The sequence below is a fragment of the Hippichthys cyanospilos genome, chromosome 19 (genome assembly GCF_059441005.1).
Source record: "Hippichthys cyanospilos isolate Australia breed blue-spotted pipefish chromosome 19, RoL_Hcya_1.0, whole genome shotgun sequence".
NCBI classification, from domain to species: domain Eukaryota; kingdom Metazoa; phylum Chordata; class Actinopteri; order Syngnathiformes; family Syngnathidae; genus Hippichthys; species Hippichthys cyanospilos.
This window is the reverse complement of record NC_142387.1, coordinates 10,228,955-10,252,912: the sequence shown is the minus strand read 5'-3', so window position 1 is coordinate 10,252,912 and position 23,958 is coordinate 10,228,955. Positions and strand designations below refer to the sequence as shown.

The 23,958-nt window shown below is 39.0% G+C and overlaps 1 protein-coding gene across 3 annotated transcripts in view; it reads left to right on the top strand.

Moving 5' to 3' along the window:
- Nucleotides 1-198: 198 nt before the first annotated feature.
- Nucleotides 199-23,958, top strand: part of esyt2b (extended synaptotagmin-like protein 2b) — a 34,192-nt gene continuing 10,432 nt past the window's right edge. For all 3 annotated transcript variants that reach the window (XM_088402451.1, XM_088402450.1, XM_088402452.1), the window contains exons 1-13: nucleotides 199-783; nucleotides 6,513-6,554; nucleotides 6,760-6,894; nucleotides 7,566-7,642; nucleotides 7,771-7,843; nucleotides 9,387-9,476; nucleotides 13,659-13,714; nucleotides 18,684-18,804; nucleotides 20,232-20,408; nucleotides 20,475-20,557; nucleotides 20,728-20,776; nucleotides 22,233-22,322; nucleotides 22,389-22,484. In XM_088402451.1, the coding sequence (XP_088258577.1) occupies nucleotides 361-783; nucleotides 6,513-6,554; nucleotides 6,760-6,894; nucleotides 7,566-7,642; nucleotides 7,771-7,843; nucleotides 9,387-9,476; nucleotides 13,659-13,714; nucleotides 18,684-18,804; nucleotides 20,232-20,408; nucleotides 20,475-20,557; nucleotides 20,728-20,776; nucleotides 22,233-22,322; nucleotides 22,389-22,484 (1,512 nt within the window). In that variant the 5' untranslated portion in view covers nucleotides 199-360. The remainder of the gene's footprint in view (nucleotides 784-6,512; nucleotides 6,555-6,759; nucleotides 6,895-7,565; nucleotides 7,643-7,770; nucleotides 7,844-9,386; nucleotides 9,477-13,658; nucleotides 13,715-18,683; nucleotides 18,805-20,231; nucleotides 20,409-20,474; nucleotides 20,558-20,727; nucleotides 20,777-22,232; nucleotides 22,323-22,388; nucleotides 22,485-23,958) is intronic.

Sequence of the window (23,958 nt, the reverse complement as noted above, 5' to 3'; positions counted from 1 at the left end):
ATTCGAACGTGCAAACCTCCAATCTAAAACGAAGAAGACGAAGAAGAAAAAAATTCAGTAGAGTTGCATTTTCCTTCGATGTCCGTTAGGTGGCGACGTTCATTCATTTATTGAGACTTGATCTGTAGTCGAACGGGGCGAACGGACCTGTCAAGCACATGATCGCCAGTGCGTGTTTTGGGAATGTTGATTCCCACCCCTCAGTAAGCGCCGGAGCCGCGAGGCTCTGCAGCTTAGTCGCTGCAACCAGAGGAATGGCTTCAAACGGCTCCGCGTGAGGGTTATGGGTCAACAGCGGCGCGCGCGTGAAGCAACCGCACCGCCTTTCCCTTCCCGGTTGGACACTCGGATCGCGGAGACATGTCCAGAGACAACATGACGGCCGTGCGAGGAGCCCACGGCGCGAGCCCCGGCACCGCCGCGGCGGCGTCACCACCCAAAGAGAACGGCCACGCCGCGCCGAGCCCAGCTCCGCCCGGCGCCCGCTTCCACCGCCCCTCTGCGGGGAACACACCCGGCGACGAGAGCCCGACGTCGGCCACCGGCGAGTTGACGCAGACGTGGGTGCAGTTCGCCAAGACGTTTGTGCTCATTTTCCCCGTTTACGCGCTGGGCTACTTTGAGTTCAGCTTCAGCTGGATGCTGATCGGACTCGTGGTTTATTTCTGGTGGAGGAGAAATGCCGGAGGGAAGCGGAGCCGCCTGAGTCGGGCTTTGGCTTTCTTTGAGCGGGAGGAGAGGAGCCTCGCGCCGGGTCTGACCACCTCGGACCTACCGCCGTGGGTAAGTCTCCAAGGATCGCTTTGTTTTCCACCTGCACTACTATAACTTTGCCTGTCAGCTGACTGGAGGTGTAAAGCTGTGACTGGGGACCAGCTGTCCCCCGCCCCCCTTTTTTTTCATCCCCCCCCCACGTAAGGCAGTGACGTTAGACCTATAGCCCCCCAGCCCGAGCTAAATACAGCATGGTACAATGGTAAATCAGACACCCTGTTATTTTGGGATGGACTCTGCTCACTCTTGTTTTGGTCACTTTTTTTTTATCACTGGAACAGGTAGTGTGAAAGATTTGGTATCAACTTGTTATGACTTTTGTCGATAATGGTCACAGTTCTTATAAAACAGTGGTGTCAAACTCATTATAGCACAGGGGTTCACATGGAGGAAAATCTATTTTCAAGGGAGCTGGACTGGTAAAATCATGGTATACTGTACTGTAGAACTTAAAAACAATTGGTGTCAATTATATGCAGATTTTTGCTTGGTGCGCCGGTGTGGTCCCAAGTTCCCCTGAAGAGCTACATTGTTAAAAAATAAAGATGAAGTAAAATAATTTCCTTTTTGTGTTATGTTCTCAGTGGTATTTGTTGTGTTTGGGATGCTTTCTGGGTCTTAATTTAGATCATGTTAACCTGCTTCCTCTGTGTATGCCAATCAGCTTCCTGCTCCAATTGTGTCATGCCCAGGTGATCATTGTTTGTCTTATCAGTTTTGAGTGTATTTAGTTTCCTGTTTCCATTCAGTTCTTGTCAGGTCATTCTCTAGTTACTCGTTGTTCTTGTGTTTTCTGCGACTAATTTTTTTTCTGTTACTTTTTATGCAGCTTTCATGCTTGTTAATTTTTTGTCTTTTTTATATTATTATTTTGAGTATACCCCATCTTCCTGCCTTCCCGCATTTGGGTCCACACCTTCCACAATTCTCCCCACCATTCCACGACGTAACATTTTGGTCCCTTGTATATCTTAATATCGTATGTTTCTATAAATTGCACGAAATGAATGGAATTTTGCATGTGTTTTTTCCCCTATCTGTAAGTAAAATACATGCAGTATTTCATATGCATAAGATGAGAACTGTGAATAAAATAAACAAACAAATAAATAAATGCCAGTAAATAAATGAAGTAAATAATCTAATCAAAATATGTGTCTGTACAACCTTTTCAAGGAATACAGAAGTACAAAGAGAAATAAACTAAATAGAATGTTGCTGTTGTGTCCCATTTTGGACACGGGGGGGGGGGGGGGGCACATTGGTAGTATATAAACAAGGCTTCAAGACTTGATACTTACGAATAATAATATTAAGTAAAGTAAATAACCATTTAAAAAAAAAACTTGGCATACAAGGCAACACAGCCAACTTACTTTCTGAGTGCAAACCAATGAAAAAAATGAAGCCTTCTTAGAACCAAACCTGTTTTTTACTTTTATGCAAATTTTAATCAATTAGCAGTCAAAATGTCATTTTCGGTCATTTCAAACAGAATTTATTCCAATTTTTGGTCTCAATTGACAGCTAGCACTGTTAATATTTGGAATCAGGTGAGAAACTCAACGCCATTTCACATTGGCAAATATTATATTAAGATGATTGCCCCCTGGTGGTAGGATGAAAAAGTGCTTGATATGATTTTGGGATATTGCCCACTGTCTTAGTCTTTCTTTTTTTAGTCAGGGTAATATCAGGCCGTGGTGTGGATAGCAGATGATTTGGTATCGCCCAAAATACAGTTTCAAAACAATGCCAAATTCTCACAAAATGTTTTTTTTTTTTTTTTCCCTTTGGGGTGTGCTTGGCACAAATGGCTGTTCACAAAGGACTTTAGACAAAAGGATTGTCACAGCTGCCCGGCTGGAAATGATCCCGACATGACCTCATCTCACAGTCGCGGCTTGCTCGCAATGCCTCATAAAGTAAATAAAAATAAAGTTGCAAGCTGACTTTGTGCTGACTCGGCCCTGAGGATGCACAGCGGCGCTACTTAAGCATCCCACTTACTGCGAAAAAAACAACGTGGTGCAACCGCAGCGTCTGGACCTTTAATTGAAGAAACAAACAGTGAGGCACTCGGTTGAGGTTGTCTTTGCTAAGGATTTACATCCTTGGACAATTCCCTTCACCGCTTGCTCACTTAACATACACCCACTTACTCAACTTAAAAAGTTGAGCAAACCATGTGATTGGCCGAGTCAGAGAAATCAACACTCTTGATCGGTCCTTGGATTTCTCTGCTTACTGCTTACTTGAGTTGCACCAACGTCATGGCTTGCCTGTCTCGCAAACACCCAATTGCTCGACTTGAAAAGTCGTTCGGGGAAAAAAATGTGCTTAGTCTTGTCACTTCAGAGAAGATATAATGCCCAAGATTGGCCTTTGGACTTTTTTTCACACCGCTTGGCCACCTCACACACACCCACTTTCTCCACTGGAAAACTTGCTCAGATGAAACAATGTAATTGGCTCAGTGTTGTTATGTGTGAGAAGTTGCAATTGCTCCTGATTGGTCTTTGGATCTCTCTCCTTACGACACCCATTTGGTCTACTTGCAAAACCTGCTGAAAACCATGCTTAGTTTTCAAACATCAGATAAATTTCAAAGCCCGGTCTTTGGCCTGATTTCCACACCGCTTGCCCACCTCACTCACACCCACTAGCTCTACTTGCAAAACATGCACAGAACAATCCGGGCGTCGTCTTAACCCTTCTGGGGAATTTCAATGTCCAAGATTGCTATTTCCTCACCGCTTGCCCACCTTCCATGCACCCACTTGGTCTACTTGCAAAACCTGCTTTAAAACAAACCCGGCTTACTCTTGATACTTCGGAGAAATTTCAATGCCCGAGGTCCGTGTTTGGACTTCTTTCCACTCCGCTTACCCACCTATCTTGCACCCACTTGCTCTACTTGCAAAACTTGCTCAGAACAAACCAGCCTTAGTTCACTTCTGAGATATTCAAATGTCTTAAAGTATTGAAAACCTTGAAACTTCAGGTACATTTCAATGCCACACCGCCTGCCCACCTCACTCATACCCACTTGGTCTACTTGCAAAACCTGCTTTAGAACAAACCCCTCTTGATACTTCAGAGAAATTTCAATGCCCAAGGTCCGTGTTTGGACTTCGTCCCACACCGCTTACCCACCTATCTTGCACCCACTTGCTCTACTTGCAAAACTTGCTCAGAACAAACCAGGCTTAGTCCAGACACTTCTGAGATATTTCAATGTCTTGAAGTATTGAAATGCCACACCGCCTGCCCACCTCACTCATACCCACTTGCTCTACTTGCAAAACTTTCTCTGTTTAATCCAGATACTTCTGAGATATTTCACTGTCCAAAATTGGAATTTTGCACTTCTTTTTCCCACCGCTTGTCCGCACCCACTTGCTCCACCTGAAAAGTCGCTTAGACTAAACGATGTAATTAGCTCCATCTTGTCACACCACAGAAGTTCTAATTCCTATGATTGGTCACTGGAGTTCTCTTCTTAGCACTCACAAATACCCACTTGTTCTTACAACGCAGCTCTGTAAAGATCTTTTGATTGGCTGTCACAAGGGTCAAAAGGGTGTGTATTCATCAATGTGTATCCATTTCTTGTGCGTATATCCTGAAAAGTGTTACTACAGGCAATCACCAAAATTGCACTCATATTTCAAGCGTTGTTGAAAATAATCTAACCTCTCTATTACAGGAATTCACAACCTACGGCTCTTATTACTACTTCTCTCTCAAAAAAGTCTCCAGTATGCATCCTTTTGTCACCGTGAGGTGTAATTTTGCAGCGGGTCTTCTTTACCTGAGCTTGCACTGTAAAATCAATAAAGTCTACTTGCTCCAGCTTCCTTTTTTCCCTCCTCCCAACTGATGGCGCTTGGGGCATCAATGTCCCTCACAATTGCATCCACGGCTTCCTCATCCACCTTGCTGCCATCTTAACCCTGTCCTGACTCCTCACTTTCCGCTTTGTTGCCGTTGAGCTCATAACAAGACGACTCAATACGTCGCCCTAAGTAGGACTTGATGTTCCTGTCGCCGCCATGACATAAACGCCGCATAAGCACTTTGGCGAGGACTCCGGCGGGAACGGCGCAGTGTTCTGACTCTGCTTGACTGCCTGCCATAATTCACACTGCTGCATTTGAGCATCGACTGCACGGCGGGGCGTCTCCTTTGGCACATGTTCGCTCAATACCTCATTGACCGTCGGTGTCGATTTAGCAAAGCGTCAAAGCGGGGAAAAAGGTGCGAGAATGTCAGCAGAATCGAGGATTAAATTTCCGCGCATCGGATTTGCGCTCATTAACATGGGTGAACTTTGCGTTGCGGCGCGTTTGAATTGAATCTATTCTGCTTCTTTGTCCATTGGAACGAAAAAGAATCGTGAGTGGGTGTCCAATCCAATTGGGTTTAATTACATCTGAGGCGCAGGCTTTATTTATGTGTTTGTTTGTGCGCAACAGTCTGTCTCCAGTTTTTGATATACTGTATAGGGCCTTAGCTTTCTTGTTGTCATCAGCCTTTTCCCCGGCTCAACAGAATAAAGCCGCAAACAGGAGAGAAACATTTGCAGTAAGTAGTCTTTTGAAAGGCAGACTTCAGATCAGACAGGGTGCAAATGGGTGTACATGAGATTTTAATCAGGTTTGCAGGCATCAGAAATTTTACTTTTTAAATCCCAGGTAATTTTTTGTTCTTTTCAAACTGAAAGCAAATGAGTTGGAACATGAGGCAATATATTTCTCAATTGGGTTATAGTGATGTCTTCGCCAAACTAAGGAGGTTTTTATCTTGATAGGCTTTATATGGATGCGCAGTGGTACAATTTTCCGCCAGACAAGCCAAAAATAAAATGGGTGACATCACATGATTTAATCTACTGGAGTTGGTAAATACAATAGAATTGTGTCATTAATGACAATGCACTTCAGTATAAAGATTCACAAAATAAAGACACATCATGTTCTTTAATGAAGTCACTATAACACAATTTAGAAATGATAAATGTGATAAGTAAACATATTTTATGCAGTGTGTGTGTCTATCTATCTATCTATCTATCTATCTATCTATCTATCTATCTATCTATCTATCTATCTATCTATCTATCTATCTATCTATCTATCTATCTATCTATCTATCTATATTAGTGCTATACATATAGCACTAATATACATATATATGGATATATTAGTGCCTTCAAATGAGTACAACTTATATATATATAAAAAAATGATGTATTTGCATCATAAAAAGGTCGTCGAGACTATTGCAATGGAAAATGAAGACGTTTAAATTGTTATGTATTATTCAAGGTCCACCATGTTTTTTTCTCCAGTGACAGTTTTTTTTTTTTTTCCAAGTGTTGCTTGTTTTGAGTTTCCTGACAGTGTTTTGGCGTCAAGGTGAGGAGCCAATAGAAGGTAAAAAAAAAAAAAGTAAAGAAGGAAATATTAGAATAATAAGATTTTTTTCAAGATTGATTCAATACATTCTTTTGTTTTTGCCAATTTGTGTTTGCTCACTGTTGCGTCACTGCCAAAATGCAATCGCCTCATAGTAAATTGTTGGGACTAAGTTTTTATGAACCTGTTATGTATTCTCTCAAGCATGAACGCATATTATATGTGTCTGCGTCCTTGGAGTTGACCTTTAAAGACATTTTGGCATTCATCAAGCTTACGATCCCTCTCTGGGATTTGTCTGCTGTGTTTTCCCTGCAGGTTCACTTCCCGGACGTGGAGCGAGTGGAGTGGCTAAACAAGGTAAAAGAAGCCAGCGGCCGTCTTTTGGCATTATACGCTCGAGTGACGCCACGCCTGTACAGTACATTCCCAAGCCCTTCATGAATATTCATGCGGGATCGTAACCTAAGCGGTGCTTTGAATATAGTGGAGTTCCGCGGCACTTACTGTACAAAGCGTTTTACAGTACTGACTGTAACATTGATTATTACTCTTCCTCTTGTAGGCGGTGAAGCAGATGTGGCCCTACATCTGCAAGTATGTGGAGAAGCTGTTCCGAGACTTGGTGGAGCCGGCCGTTAAGGCCTCCAATGCTCACCTCAGCACCTTCCGCTTCAGCAAGATTGACATCGGAGACAAAGTGAGCGTCCTTAATGCCGAATGGTCAACTGGCGGTTGAGTCAAGAGGTTCTGGGTTGGGTTGTGGGCTCTGTTAAAGAGAAGTCAAGTCAAAAACTTTATTTAACAGTATTAAGTTCTAGGTACTTGTCAAAACATGCTATTCTGATTGATATTGTGATTAGGGAATTTGAAATAAGCAGCAAAAGGCGCCTTTTAATCCATCTAGGAGACGGCCATTTTGTTTATTGAGCATATAACCTGGCAATACATTAGGAGAGCGAGAGAGTGAGAGAGAGAGAAAATTTACAATATATATATATATATATATATATATATATATATATATATATATATATATATATATATATATATATATATGCTTTTTTTTCATAAATTCTCATACTCCGCAACTGTAATTTCAAACAGCCTCCGAATGACATCACAGTTGCTCAGAGCTCAGTAATGACCAATCATGGCTAGGTCACATGACCAATCTCAGAAAACAGGTGAGCTGTGATTGGTTGTTACAAGGGAAAATTGACTGATGTCATTTTAAAGTGACAAAGTAACCTGAGATGGATAAAAAAGGCGATTTTTGCTGCTTAATTATATTCCACAAATGTAAAAATAATCAGATTGCCATTTTGTGACGAGTAGCAATGAAATATTCATCTTTCCATTGTGCTGTAGCCTCTGAGGGTCAACGGTGTGAAGGTTTACTCCGAGAACGTGGACCGACGACAGATCGTCATGGACCTACAAGTCAGGTATGACAATTTATAATTTTGTTTGAATCTAATCGTTGTTAGGACTACGAAAATAGTTGCGTTAGCCAGCTAAGCTCACAAAGCTCCATTGGCATAAATATTAACAAAAAACATCATTTGTTTGCTAGCTTTGTAGGTAACACGGAGATCGACGTGGACGTCAAACGCTACTACTGCAAAGCAGGAATCAAGAGCATTCAGGTCAGTATGCATTTGGCATAAACAACAATCTGTATGTCATCTACATTCTATCAAAGTGTTTTGTGTCTCTGTGTGACCTTCAAGTTCTTTTTCTTTTGTTTATTTCCCACTTGGGATGTAACCAACAGAAACGCTGTAGCTCTATTGCAGCGCTGTCAGGTTAGCGCCACGATGGCAAGCATGTGATTTCTTTTGACAACACGGCTTAAGAAAGAGGGTTTCTTTTTTACAAGATCATATTAAGGATATTTAGCTTCACATCGCACTGCCAAGATACAATTTTAACAGCAAAAATGTGGTTGTATTGCCAATATTAGTCATGCTAATGTAATTAGCACTGTTAGCAAAGGATCCAGGCTAACGTGTTTGCTAATTTATTTACGAAAAAAATCTCAAAATATGTGAATTGACTCCACATAGCACGAGACTTTGTTTGCACATGAAAATAAGGGTCCTAAGTAGTAAATGAATGCCTTTCTAAATTTCCAGACATTTGAAACTATTAGCACAGGGGTGTCATAGAAGAAAATCAATTCCCAAGTGGGCCGGACCAAAAAAATTCATCCATCCATTATCTGTAGCCCATTATCCTCAATAGGGTCGCTGACTTGCGGGTGCCTATCCCAACAGTCTTCAGGCAGTATGCGGGGGACACCCTGGACTGGTTGCCAGCCAATCACAGGGCACACAGAGACAAACAACCATTCACGCACCCAATCACACCTAAGGACAAGCTAATATGTCCAATACACCTGCCATGCATGTTTTTGGAGAGTGGGAGGAAGCCGGAATGCCAAGAGAGAACTCACACAGGCACGGGAGGAACATGCAAACCCCACACCGAAAGACCGAAGCGAGCTGGATTTGAACTCGGGACTCTGAAATGTGAAGCAAACGTGCTAAGCACTCTTCCGCTGAAACGCCCTACTAATAAAATCATGGTATATATTTATATAAATTTAAAACAACAACAACACATTTATTATTCTTTTTTATAACAAAATAGTACAAATACAACATTAATCATAAAACATTAACAGTACCTTTAATTGTAAAACATTTCAAGTTTTTCGTTTACTGAAAAAAAATCTAATTTTCATAAATTTCACAATCATTTCACAGTCCAAATTAAACCTGTTTGCGGCCCAGAATCGGCCCGCAGGCTGCATGTTTGAAACCCCCGTATTAGCTAGTTAGCATGGTAGTCAGGATTCACAAAACGTCTTACTCGGCGACATGATTCAGACAGATTATCGCCACTTTGACGCCACGCTGCAATAATATATTTTTAACATTTTTGGAATCCAAATACAGACGAAAAAAAAAAACAACACACATGTTGTTGCCTGGTTTCGATGACAGCAGCTGGTGTCCTCAAACGATCCCCGGTCTTATAATCCCCCGTAATTGTCGTAATATGTTTTGAATGAGAAGGTGGCCTATGATACCGGGATTATGTTTCTAACCTACAAGGAGGAACGTCAGGGGATCTGACATTTTGCGCGTGTGTGCGTGTTAACGTGTTCCTGTGGTAATCCCTCAGATTCACGGCGTGTTGCGTGTGCTGATGGAGCCGTTGCTGGGCGACGTGCCTCTCGTTGGAGCGCTTTCTCTATTCTTCCTCAAGAAGCCTGTAAGTTTGCCATATTGTTGAATGTTTATCCGGCGTGAATAGTTGTTAGCACGTCTGCATCACACTTCTGAGGTTCTTGGTTTGAATCCCAGGCTCTCCATCTTTATCCCACATTCAAAAAATATGCCCATTAGGTTCATTGAAGAGCTCTTAATTGTCCATAGGAGTCCGAAACAATTGTATTTTGACTTACTGAGCGGTTTTCTTAAAAAAAAAAAAAAAAAAAATCATTTATAAAAGTCTGCTAGCTCAACAATGCAAAACGCAATGACGAGTTGGTGACGGATGGTGAAGCAACACATGTAGACAGACAAAGCAACAATTTTTACAGGCATTCTTTATCCTCTACCAAGAACAACTATTTATATAGTATAAGTAAGAGTCTCATTCTATTCTTTAGTAATTGCCGTTTGAAAATAGACCATTTAAGTGAAGCTAAGCTAAAGGGCTAAAGGAGAAAACGAGCTTTTTGTAAAAAGATGTTTTATCTGCACAACAGTGACTTTGACATATTTTTTTGGTTTAGTGGCATGGGATGTCCCAACAGTCCTTCCCTTTGTTGAAAACATGGGCACAAATAATGAAAATATGTGTTTGATGGAAAAATAAGAATGTGTTTATGTCACACAAATACACTACTCCAGGGCTTGATCGGCTTAATATTAAAGAGACAGTGTGTAAGATTGAGACAGTTTTTCATTATAAAGGAATACATTAAATCATTGCAAATTTCAAAAACTTGCAAATGAATGTCTTCGTAATGACCAACAGACGGTTTTAAATGTAATCATAGGTCTAGTTATCATGAAATGATTATACATGGGGGTTGGCGCTTCTCCGGAGGCGGCCATGTTTGTTACAGCAACAGACAAAGGTAAATGCAGCACCTGCAGCTCCTCCTGCTGTCCGTATTGAGAAACGCTCTAAATCTTACACACTGTCCCTTTAAGAGGAGAACTGGCCACGAGTGTCATCTATCCATTCATCAAAAAAAAATGGAGTTGAGTAGAATTCTTGTCGCTGGCACACAACCTCATGAAAGAACGAATTAAATTAGTATAAATAATCCGTGATGACAAATAAAAACAACAAAAACAATTGCACATTATTGAAATATTATAATTAATACAGCAGATTTAAACGAATAAGTATTGCCGTTGTTGTTGTTTTTTTTTAATATCTTAAAAGCCACCAAAATGTTGTGGTTGAACTCCAAATCGTTCTACTTTTGGGGTGCTCCTCTGTTTGCGTGTCATTAGATGGCGCAGGTGTCTCTAATGGAGTATCTGGGGAGCGGATGAGATATGATTGGAGGGCATAAAATATTTCTGCCAAGCTCACGTCAGTGTCCTGGAGTTCATTGCTTCTTCTGTGCTGCAGATCCTTTTTTTTTTTCTCACAGCCACACATCCTTGTTTAATCTCCGCTCGCTCTTCCGACACATCGTTAACCACCTCGCCGGTTATAAAAATCCACACATTTGACCGATTTACAGCAAATGGGAGCACCCGGCGGAGCTATAGCAAAGCTTTTAATAGGCGGCCCTACTTACTCGGCTTTGTCCTCATACCCGCGACTCGGAATCGCAAATGACTGAAGCTGACCCAACTTTACTCATTTCAATCATTCTTCGACTGTATGCCAGGTATGCCGGTCACGTAAAAGCAATGCGGCGGATGCTTCTTCGTCGCAGCGTGCCATAGAAGGGGTGCCAAAAGAAATTTTCAGACCTTAAGAGATTGCTGCACATTAAATATGGTCAATACAAGAAAACATACATTAGGTCCTATATAAGTCAATTGCACCTAAAGTGTCACATTACCCAGTTGAAAAATGGTGCAAAAGTAATGAAAATATTAGTATGTTTGACTCATTTTTTTTATGACATCAACCGCCTTCAGGCTCACATTGTCATGAGTCCTGGTTTGGTCATGTGACCTTCCCAATGCGAGGCTGAGGGCCAATGTGTGAATTTTAGTTGACCGCTGAGGGTAGTTATCGGCCATAATACTTGCTCCCTGACATGGATGAAAATGGATATATTCACAAATTCATTGCCAACAGAGTTAAAATGCGTCTTTGACGTGTAAATCTGTCAAAGGCAGTGAATGAGTCCATCTGAATCTTATTCAGTTACTGCAATATTAATTACCATATTCTCTGCACTATAAGGCGCACCGAATTAAGGTGCAAAAATGGTATCAAATATCCTTCATCGGCATGATTTGATATTTCAAATTATTTTCCTCAAACTAAACACTGTAAATATAGCATCAGAAACTTTTTATATCCGACAGTCCAAATTCAAGTATAGACAAAGAGTATCGGCACGGCTAATTAAATCAAATTCTTCAACGTAGAGCAGCAATTCATATCTGCCAAGGTTAATTTTTTCTCCATTTAGTCGAGAAAAAGGGAATGTTCCTCCCGCCGCCCACATAACATGTTGCAGTGCTCAATATCTGCTGCAGTGGAAGCATTATGAGGAAGGGGGGTGTAGGGTGGGCTCATTAGGGAAACCATGAAATCCGCCTCAGTGAATATTGACATCGCTCCCATTGGATTTCTCCATCAGTCACCGCGTTATATTCCGTTCGGTGCCACCGATGCCATCGTCGTTCATTTGCATCTTTGCTCATCACGGCCTTGCGTTCAACGGTGTTAATGAGACCCCGAGGAGGGCTGCTACTGCTCTTATTAAAAATTCAAACAGCTGTTTCCACATGAGAATTTGTGCCTACTGCCCCACTTGTGGCTATGGCTCATAAACTGCAGCCAAAGGAGATGATCGCAGTTTCGCAAACTCTCGCTGGGTGCTTGATTACGTGCGTCGCCGCGGTTTAGAGTTACAGTGATGCCTTGAGATGCAATTTCAATTGGTTCCGTCACCGTCTTTCTAACTCGAATCGTTCCCCGTTGAAATGAACGACGGCCTTTACGGCGGACCCTCGCTATTAGTCAGCTTTACATATGTACGGAACAACAAACCATGTGAATTTATAAATTGCTATTTAACACAGAAATACAAATAAACAGTAATTTAATACGCTACGTAAAAACAGTCAAAAAGAACTCAATTATGGGTTAATATGGGACAAACGTAGACTTGTGCCAATTTGATCTTTTTTTTATGCAGAAGAAAAAAATGTTTAAATTGACACTAATTGGTCTTCTTTTGACTCATAATTGAACTCGGCTATTTTAGAGTGTGCAGGCCATGTTTACACCATGTTTCTAACTGGAAACATTCCCATTGAAATGAATTGAAATGACCTTTACAGTGGACCCTGCTATTCACTGGCGTCAGTTTTATGTAGATGCAGAATGACAAACACATATAGTGAATTAATTAATTGCCATATAACAGAAGTACAAGTCAACAGGAATTTAATTTCTAGGCTTTTGAAAACATGGGGCAAAAAAGATTCCCCAATTTTGGGTCAAACCAACTGCTACTTGGGCCAGTTTGACTCATGTTTTTTTTTTTTTTTTTTTTTTTTTTAAGAAAGAGTTCAAAAAAGGTCAAATTGACCTAAATAGTGGTTGGTTCTAATTTGACCAACGGTGTGTTAATTTATGAACAAAAAACCCCAGCAATAATAGATGTTAACAAACATTTGATGAATTCCAAAATATGACCTAAACTAGTTAAACATCATTTTGGTGAATATTTTTTTTTTTTGGGTACAAAGCCATCAGAATTAAGTTCTTTCGTACAAAACAACCTAAAATGAGTGGTTTCCCTGAACATCCCTTAATAAACAACCCCAAAAAGACATATCGGTCTCTTTTTAACCCAATTTGGGCTATTTTTGACCCTGCTTTGATTATTCTAAAAAATATGGTCCACCACTAAAAATACAACATTATAAAACATATATGAACTCAATTAATTTGTATCTTATCAGCTCATCGCTGTAGTTACAGTTGTGTTTGGGTGCCTTTCTCAGAGCAAGCCGAAATAAGTCGGACTCGTGCCTATTAATAATAAATGCATGCAGTCAATGGGCAATTGCAGCCAACTATCCACATGAGCCTTGATTTATCGATTTGTGTTACGGCTCTTCATTATATTGTAGATCCACAGGGCTTGTTGGCTGGAGTGGGAGTCAAGTCGTGAATAAAAAAACAAGCCGAGCGTGCGATTCAATTAAAACAGTCCCCTTCTGCTTTTTATCGCAGCTTCTCGACATCAACTGGACGGGCCTGACTAATGTACTGGACATTCCCGGGCTCACGTAAGTCACCTTACTTGTTTTTTCTTTATCTAAAATCGACTAAAGAGGAGTAGTTTTTTTGGGGGGGAAGTAAGATATTAGCCGGACGGAGTCTCCTCTTCTGTGGTTGGTACTGCGGAAGCTGATGGGGAAGTCAATGCATGTCAATTAAGGAGTCTAATGCAGTTACCTGCATTAGGGAGTTCATACATTACTAATGCTCTTAATCAGCAGTTCCCAAATGAGGGTGTGTGAAGATACTTCGGGGAAAGCGAGAGATTTGAACGGCAAATCTAATTTGATGCCCCTACAGGAACACTGCGTTTTTCTTTTCAAACTAAGAGCAAATTCAATGGAACATGAAGCAACATTGTGCCAAATTTTGTTATATTGACTCCCTTGCAAAATGTAAGCCTTTGTTTTGTAAAGTTTCCACCGATATGCATTGTCTTCAGCGACGCGATTTTCCAGCATACGAGCCGGAAATCAACACAAGATACATTTGATAAAATCAACAGCAATGGTGTCAAACTCGTTTAAGCTTGCAAACTGTATGGAGGAAAATCTATTCCCATGTGGGCTGGACCAATAAAACGAAGATGAACTGATACTGGCCCGCATTGGCCACACCCGAAATAATGATCTATTTCCACTTTATTTATCTGACTCTGAAAGTTATTTTATTTTTAAAATCCTTTTATTTTTTTAAACTGGCTGGGTTCTTTTGGATTCATTTCAGCCAAAATTTCTCTCACTAATAAGTTGCATGAGTAAGAAACAGACATCTTTGGGAGGGGGGAAAGGCCCGGTCAAGAGACAGGTAACGAGCCTACAACTTCAAAAAAGAAGGAAGATTTTAACAGGAGTCCTACTTGAAATAATGACTTCTCGCGGGACCCCATCGTAAAACATGAATATTCCTATTAATCATAAAACTGTAAAAGTTTTTCCATTTATTGAAAAAAAAGCTCATTTCGAGACTTTACATTACAAAATCAACCCGCATGCCCTACGTTTGATGCCGTTTTTTTGTTTTGTTTTTATGCTGAATAAAATATCAACAAATGCTATTGCTTGATAACTTTTTTTTTCGTGGATGAATAAAGGAAAAATAAGAGCTGGCTAGTTGCTCAATACAGTGAGCAACTCAGCATCGAACAAATCAGCATGTATTTTTATATTATATATATTTATATTATACATGCTACCTTTTTCATCAATCACGTTGCGTAAATAAAACTTATCATACATCGTGGCAAAAAATACAAACCTGTCTTGTGCGTTACATACAGAGAATAATATTATTTCTCAGAAAGACAGTATGAAGCTTATTACAGTGATATAATATTGAGCCCATATTTCCCCATTCCTTGCGGTCACATTTATTGAATGAGAGTTCCTAAATTTGCCATAAAAAAGACTTAAAAAGTTGAGCTTCCATAAACCTGAAAATACAGTATGCTGTTTTCCCCTACCAGGCGGGAGGCCCGTTTTATTTCTACAAAGCCCCCCGAAGGCCATACAGCAAAACTATGAAATCATATAAAAAGGAAAACAACAAATTCTTATCATATTTCACATTAGTTCCATGTGGTTTTCCTCACAGTTCCATTTTTTTTTCTTTTGGGGTTTTTCAATTGCACTGTTCTTATGGATAATGCTGAGAAGTACCGGTCATAAAATAATAAATAATATTCATTTTTGTACTTAATCAGATTTTTGTTACTTTTAACCCGTTCAATCCCAAAGATGTTTTTTTTTTTTTTTTTTTTTTTTTTTTTTTTTTTTTTTTTTTTAGACAGTCCCGAGTCCTACTTTACTTTTATTTAAATTCGATTGAAGTGTTTGTCTAAAAAAAGGCTCTAAAAATGGCTGGCACTAAATGAATTTAGTACTCAAGTAATCAATTACTCAAGGTAATTAAATACTAAAAGAATTGGTTATTTTAGGTAGATTAAGTACTAAAACAGCCAATTGATTTTGGTATAACAATGCAACAGCACTTTGTTTTTTTTTAGATAATTATATATATATATATATATATATATATATATATATATATATATATAATGCATTTAATGTATAGATTGAAGGGGGAACGTAAAAATACGGCTTTAGGATTAAATGATTAAAAGAGTTAAAAGTTCTTTACTCCTTTTTTATACTTTGTAGTGAAGTATTTTTTTTTTAATACTTGATTATAACTTTGTTGAAGTACTTTAATCAACTCTGATCATGTCAGACATGTTGACGCTAAAGTACTTGCTGCCCTTTTGTGGTGTCCTTTGTGAGGGTGAAAAAGATCAACGCAGCTCGTGCAACACAATACTGCACTTGTGTGAGTGTGTGTGTGTGTGTGTGTGTGTGTTTGTTGTGAGGACCGGTCACGTGAAAGGAGGTGTTGGCTGGTGAAGGAGAGGTCGCCGTGATGAACTCAGACAGGCGGCATCAGCTGGAGCACAGCGCGTGGCCGTAATGTTATTATACAACATGTGCACAGTTAACTCATTCAATTCCAAAGACGTTTGAATTTTTTTAAATACAGACATTCAATCAAGTAACTTAGATAAAATGGCTGCCTTTTATACTACTGTACTACTTTAGGTTTTTGATTATTTTAGCTAACCAAAGTAATTGATTATTTAAGGTAACAAAGTACTAAAGTAATCGATTACCTTAGGTAATCACCCGCGTTAGTATCAGCCGTTTTTAGAGTCTACTTTAGCCCGACAGTTGAAAAACAGAAAAGAAAAAAAATATCTTGGATTTCATGTTTGGACTTTCAAAAAACGTAAAAGTTTGTCTTTGTTCTGGAATGAGTTAATAATGTACCGAATCGTTTGATACTGCACTAGTGTAAATAAATCTAATTATCGTATTAGCTAACCAAAGTAATTAATTATTTAAGGTAACAAAGTACGAAAGTAATCGATTACTTTAAGTAATTACTTAATTAATCGCTTTAGTATCACCCATTTTTAGAGTCCCCTTTAGCCCAACAGTTCAAAGAGAAATGTCTGGACTTTTAGGTAACGTAAAAGTTCGTCTTTGGTAATGAATGAGTTAATAATATGACAAATTGTTTGATACTGCACTAGTGTAAATAAATATAATTAGAATATCAATAAATCAATCCTAATCTCAAAATGTCAATAGAAAAAAACAATAGCATTAAAACAAACAAAACCAACAGTGACAGAATTTTTTTTCTGTTGCTAGGCAGACTTCAAGATCAGCATCGGCCAGCCGTACTTCAATGTGCCGTTACCTCGGCAACAGACGGGCGTAAAATAGTACATCTAATTCAATGGATTCAATTGACATTTCGACCCTTTGTCATTGAAATATCACTAAGGCCAACTCTTGACATTTACGTGGTTTGACCTTTGGACTTTTGCCTCTTTATCAAATTGATCGGAGACTTGGGACATTATTACGATCAATTCGGGATATGGATGAGGACCCGCATTGCTCTTTTAGAGCTCTCCTGAGAAACAGCAAAAATAGCATGCTAATGCTACCTCTCCCCACACTTACTAATCTCCCATATTATGTATGTATTACATTGAAAAGCCAATTTGGCTAAATTTAATTACGTGTGCTCGAAACGGCAAATTGGCCAATCATGAACCGGGGACCAATACTCGTATTTTTCTTAGCCTCCAGTGTATTCTTGAGCGACAAATTTATGGCAGCGATTACATCAGGCAGGCTTTGAATCTGTCCCGACTGATATACAGTATTACAAAGTGTTTGTTGTTGTTGTGCCCGCTTTGTTGATTGGGGCTATTTGCTTTGAGTCCTTCGAAGATAATCACCAGTAGTTGTTCAGATGACTTCCATTAGTGAGTGCATGCACAAGGGCATGTTAATAGCCTTCTTGAATAGAACTTTGGTTGCATTGTGTGGCCTTTTTTTTTTAAAAAAAAAGCACAAAATTGAATTTACATTTGATTGGGGTGGTATGCAGCAATGCTCAATACCAGTAAATACTAATACTGACACCAAGTAATCGATACCACACATTCGTTTGACTCAAAAGTTTGATGAATACCAATGGCAGAACACTGAATCTGAGAAAGTGCTGAATATGAATAATTCCCAAATAAGTTTATAGTGTTTTGGTTGAAGCACAATAATAATAAAAGTTTTAAGTTTGAAAATAAACTGTGAAATATTTTTCAGCACAGTACCCACTGATCAGCAAAGCATTAAAAAAAAAAAAAGTCTGATTTATTAAACTTTATTCGTAGTGGTATCCCGAGTTGTATTTTTTTTTAAGCAACTCCATCATATATTTGATTTCTGGCTCACCTCACGGAAAATTCTGTCAATCACAATAATTCGTTATTGTGTAAAACGTAACAAAATAAAGGTGTGCAACAGTTTGCAAATAACTAAGCAATATGGTGCTTAATGTTCCAGTTCAGTTGCTCTTAATTTGAAAAGACAATGTACTGTTACAGTCACGGCATTTAAAAGCAATAAATTAGAGTTTCGTTAAAATCTCACACATCCCCTGAAATTATATATACAGTATTTATATATATATATATATATATATATATATATATATATATATATATATATATATATATATATATATATATATATATATATATAATGTATATATGTATATATATATATATATATGTATATAGGTCAATAATTAAGTATATACTGATTACAGAAACAGGTTTGCAGGTTACAGGGTTGCTTTATTTTCAAAGCATGGAGAAGTGCATCTTGGAAAATAAGAAACTTGAATGTTTTTGACAAAATTGTCACGCATGTCTATAAAGACAGAATGCACAGCCATTTCAAGATTATTTTTGTGCATCATGATCCCTTGTAGATGGAAAATCATCAACGTGAGCATTTGTGCTAAAATGAGATTACAGGAGAATATTTACAATCCCAGGGGTGTACTTTTTACACATCTTGTCCATAAATAATTCAAGGCCTTCTGTTTGAATTTCTTTCCTTCCAGCGGCCTCTCCGACAGTCTGATTCAAGACATCATCTCTTCCTATCTGGTCTTGCCCAACCGGATAACAATTCCGCTGGTTGGAGACGTGGAGCTGGCCCAGCTTCGATTCCCCATGCCCAAGGTAACGATGGAATGTGGTTGGCGGTAAAATCCCATGGCGCTTGAATCTCAACAAAGCAAAGTGTTTTGTTTTTTTTTTACTGTATTTTCCGGACTATAAGCCGCAGCAGCAAAATATGAGCAAAAAAAAAAAAATGTCACGGATAAGCCGCACTGGACTATAAGCCGCAGGTAATAAAATGAGATATTTCTGCAAATAGATGATACATGGAAGTTTATATTTTTTTTTCTGTAATTGTCTGCTAACAGCAACCTCTCTTTAATAGACTGAACATGCCTGTATGTTTAGTCCCAACATATTTATAGAAAATAGTTTCAACACTAGCATAATACTGTTAGTTAAATAGCAGTTAGAAATCGAAATCAATACTTCAAGAGCATCTTTTTTTTAATCTCCATTTGTTTGATAGATTCGTTTAGTGAACATAAAAACACATTGCACACAATTCATTCCATTTTCAGTTCTATTTCATAGTTGTTTGAATAAATAAATAAATAAATTGAAACCTCGAACAGATACACACATTTGCTTGGTGGTGGCTAGCAAAAAAATACAGTATTTTCCGCACTATAAGGCGCACCTAAAAGCCTTAATTTTTTTAAAAAAGCTGATGTGCGCCTTATATATGGACCAATGTTGAGATTGGGATTCGTAGATGGGGAAAGAACTGATAAAGTAATCTTTACCTGTTTCTTTTGTGTGTTTACAGTTGAACAAGGTTGCTCATATTGACATTGAGTTATTATGCGAGTTATTATTGTTATTACTTTGAGTATTACCATATTGTGATTGAAAAAGTTTTAAAATATGTAATTAATTTAGGGTGCGCCTTATAATCCGGTGCGCCTTATATATGGAAAAAGTTTTAAAATGTCATTGATTGAGGGTGCGCATTATAGTGCGGAAAAACGGTAATTAAAAAAAACATCAGATAAACCGCACTGGACTATAAGCCGCAGTGCTCAAAACATGGGGAAAAAGTCGCGACTTATAGTCCGAAAAATAAGGAACATATTTTTGCATACCCAACTGAAGCTCCAACACACTGTGTCAAGGCTTCGTTCGCGTAACCGTGACAACAAGTTGAACACTTCAGGCAGCAGCCTTGATTGAGACGCTTGAGTTTTTTTTCCACCCCAGGAATCATTCAATTAATTAGTGAAAATATCAACTAATTACCACTCACTTAAACACGAATAATGAGGCCAGGCTGTTGTCGGCCCTTGACGGCATAAAAAGCTGCAGCATAAAATGAAATGAGCGCTGTAAAAATGGTGCATACAATGGAGCATTTCGAAGTGCAAAATATTTTGAGCAGCAAGGGGCAGAAAGAGTTAAACCGATTTTTGTTAATTGTCTTGTTCAAAAATCATAGTTTGGGGTTAAGAGACTGATGAGAAATTTTTCTGCAATCGGTACTTCCAAAGGGGGTGCTTCGGATTCACTTCTTGGAAGCTCAGGATCTGGAGGGGAAGGATAAATTCCTGGGCGGGCTCATCAAGGGCAAGTCGGACCCTTACGGAATCCTTCAGATTGGAAATCAACTCTTCCAGAGCAAGACCATCAAGGAGAGCCTTCACCCCAAATGGAACGAAGTTTACGAGGTGACAAATCGCGGATTGATGAAGGCGCGGGTCGCGGGGATAGTAAACCATCATTGTCCTCGTCAGGCCCTGGTTTACGAGCACTCGGGTCAGCACCTTGAGATCGAGTTGTTCGACGAGGATCCTGACAAAGACGATTTCCTGGGAAGGTGCGCTTATTTTTTTCTCATTCATCAGGGGGAAGCCGCGCGTCATCGCTTAGCTTGCAAAGTGCCCAATGGTCAAATAACACAACTGGTAAATTTGGGAGCCAAAAATGACCGTAAAATAATAAAATTCACTGTTTATTGACAACTTTTTTTTTTTGGGTCGCCCACAGCCTGATGATCGACATGACCGAGCTGCACAAAGAACAGAAAGTGGACGAGGTGAGCGCCCGCTTTGTTTTCCTTCCTTTCAGGTTCGCTCCCTGCGCTTGATGTCTTTTCAAGGATCAGTTTCACAACATCAGCAAATGTGTCGAGACACCGCCCTCGTGCGTGTCTTTGTTGAGTGAGCATTAAAGCAAAGCCGGTCGGCTTTGAATAGACAAGAGGGAATAATGAGGCAGAGGCGGCTAAATCCACCTACAGTCTGCTTTTTTTTTTTTTTTTAACGCAACAATATGACTCCACTGTTTTGCCTGCAAACATCACGATGAGGAAAAAAAGCCTGAGATCAGTTCAGGCTTGTTAGGTTGAAATTCTAAGGAAGAGATTCGTTTTTGAAATGAATGCCAGTTTAAAAGTGGCGAGCAAACTTTTTTGACTCATTAAATATCCAATTAGAACCTTTAAGTTTCAGGAACGACAAGTACCAAGAATTAAAAGTTCAGGTTTTTGCAACAGTGATGATTTTTTGTTGCTCTAGACCAAATTTGTAAATGCAAACCTAATGAAATATGTAGTAATGTTCATATTGTATCATTAAATAAATAAATGATTCAATAAATGCAACTTTGTTGAAATATGCTTAAGTATATGTTTATTTTTGTGATTTCCATAATGTTGATTTTCTTTGACACAACATACACGTTTGTTGTAAAATTCTACAACAATTCAGAAAAAGTTAATTGTTCATTTTCAGCAAAAGAAAAAAATGTTGGTTTTTAAACAAAATCAAAATAAAATAAGTATCCCATACCAATCTGCGTTATCTACATGTGTCAAAAACTAAAAAGACAGCTTAAATATTTAAATAGCTTGTTTTAATTCCCTACAGTAAATCAATTCCTCCCAAATTTCAAAATACAAAATATATTACAATTTTACTCATCTTCGTTTCGATAACCAGCAAAAACAAAAAGTGAAAAATGTTCCTAGGTGACCTGAATCTCTTATAAAGCTAACTGAAAATCTTAAATAAATATTTGCCTGAGTCTAACACAGTTTGACAGTGATTTATTACTGGCCATTTTTTATTTAAAGGCGCTGATAATCATTCTGGCCAACAATCAGTCTAACTCTGATCATGCAGTATGCAAAAAATACAAACACAAAAAAGTCAACAGCTCAATAAGCTGAAGGATAAAGAATATATTAGTATGAACAGTTAACGTAGTCTACATGTGCTGCTGCCCCGTTTATTTTCCACACTTTTTGGCTTGTTTCCATTTTTGTGCACTTTTTACAGTTGTCCAAGATGCGCCAAGGTATACCTCAACCAAAACAAAAAAAGACAGCGATAGAGACGCTGAAAGAGTTTTTAAATGTTGGGGAGCAGTTAACTTTAGTCTGGGTTGTTAAGGGGAGTTTATGGGGATTCCAATGTTGACACTGAACTTTTGCTTTGTCCTGGATTCGTCAAATTGTTTAATGGCAAAGATGTTTTCTGTGTGCTCGGTAGTGGTTCGACCTGGAGGAGGCGCCGACCGGGAAGCTCCACTTGAAATTGGAATGGCTCTCTTTGCTGTCCACGTCGGAGAAGTTAGAACAGGTACGCGTCGCGTTTCGGGCCGCCACCTGCCTATCGTGTGACTCGGCCACGTCTCTGGCCAATCAGGTGCTTCGAAGCGTGAGAGCGGACAGGAGCCTGGCCAATGACGGCCTGTCGTCGGCACTGCTGGTCGTCTATTTGGACTCTGCCAAGAACTTGCCGGTAAGAAACAAACACACACAACCAGTTTAGTAGGAAATGGCCGCTTGTTTAAATAAAAGGCATGGGTCAATGTTACCACAAGGCTTAAGTTTCCTCGGCGGTTTGCTGGCTGTGTTCTTTGGTTTCCGTGGCGACTGAACTCCACGTGAACTCGCGTGTAGCTATCCGCTCTTTACTATGGGCCTCCTTGATCATATGGGTGTACTTTTACTTAAGCCCAATCATTTCAAAACAGATTTAAGCTCAAGTTAAACGCCTGCTGTTTTCTTCTTGCTGAGCCAGCATTTGGAATGCTTGAGCACTGTTTAAAAAAAAAAAAAAAAAAATCCCAAATCAACCATAAATGGCAAACAGTAACATTCGAGAGTAGTTTATTGTTATTGTTACTGAACTAACAAGTGTATAAAGCAATAGAATGTAAAATCATTGTAACTCACACGATAAAAGGAAAAAGGTAAAAAAACGAGTTTTTCACAAACATGACATGGGTGTGACCACAATATAGATATAACTTTCCAAGGAAATGCTAATTAGCATGAATTATTGATAACATCATTAAATTCTAATCTGCCATATAATAGGTGCACAAAACACAAATTACTGATCTTAGTGTAATTATCTGTGGAGCATTGGGTAAGCAAATCTACTGCACCCTTGAGTAAATTTGGAAAGCAGAGGTTTTAATATTTATATTTAAAATTAGATTTTATTCCTATATATTGTATTTGGGGTCATCAAAGCCACTGTTATGTTTTTAGTCAAATTGACCCATTTGAAAGTTGAAGTAAATGTTGAATGTAGAAAGAATGAAGAAAGAAAGAGAAAACACATTCATATCTGCTCATGCATGAGGAGAACGAAGAAGGACTGCATGAATACAATTCTGCCGCGTTCTGAAGCAGTCTCTCCAAACCCTCTCTTTTTATTTGCTTCTTGGTCCCTCGGTTACATGAAGGTTCCGCCTCCAAAAGGGCAAAAGTGCAAATGTGGGATGAAGCACGGAACCCAGTGTATTTGTTGATCTATGTATGTGTAGGTGGAAGATTAGTAAGATATTTTTAATCACAACTGGAGTGACACCTGTCTACTGTTTGAGCTTGACCAAACTTGTCGCAGCAACCTCCTCACAGAAAAGCATTTCTTCATTGCAAGCAGTTATATTGATTGTAGCAAATGTATAATCACTATATTTACAATTCCAACACCATCCCAGAGAAACAAACTACACATGGATATAAATAAAAGTATTGCCTTTGTTACATGTTGGGTTGCCAATTAATTTGCAGTTAAAGCAAAACACTAGCTTTGGATACAGTTTTTGGACATGTTTGGGTGACTAAATACGCCCAGGGTTCAAAGTGACCCAGGAACATTATTGCAAACAAGCATAACAGGAGGCTTAAATGGCAACAGTTATGTGCTGTGCCAGGCTAGTAAAAATGGATTTTTGGCGTATATAGCTATCAATAATTGC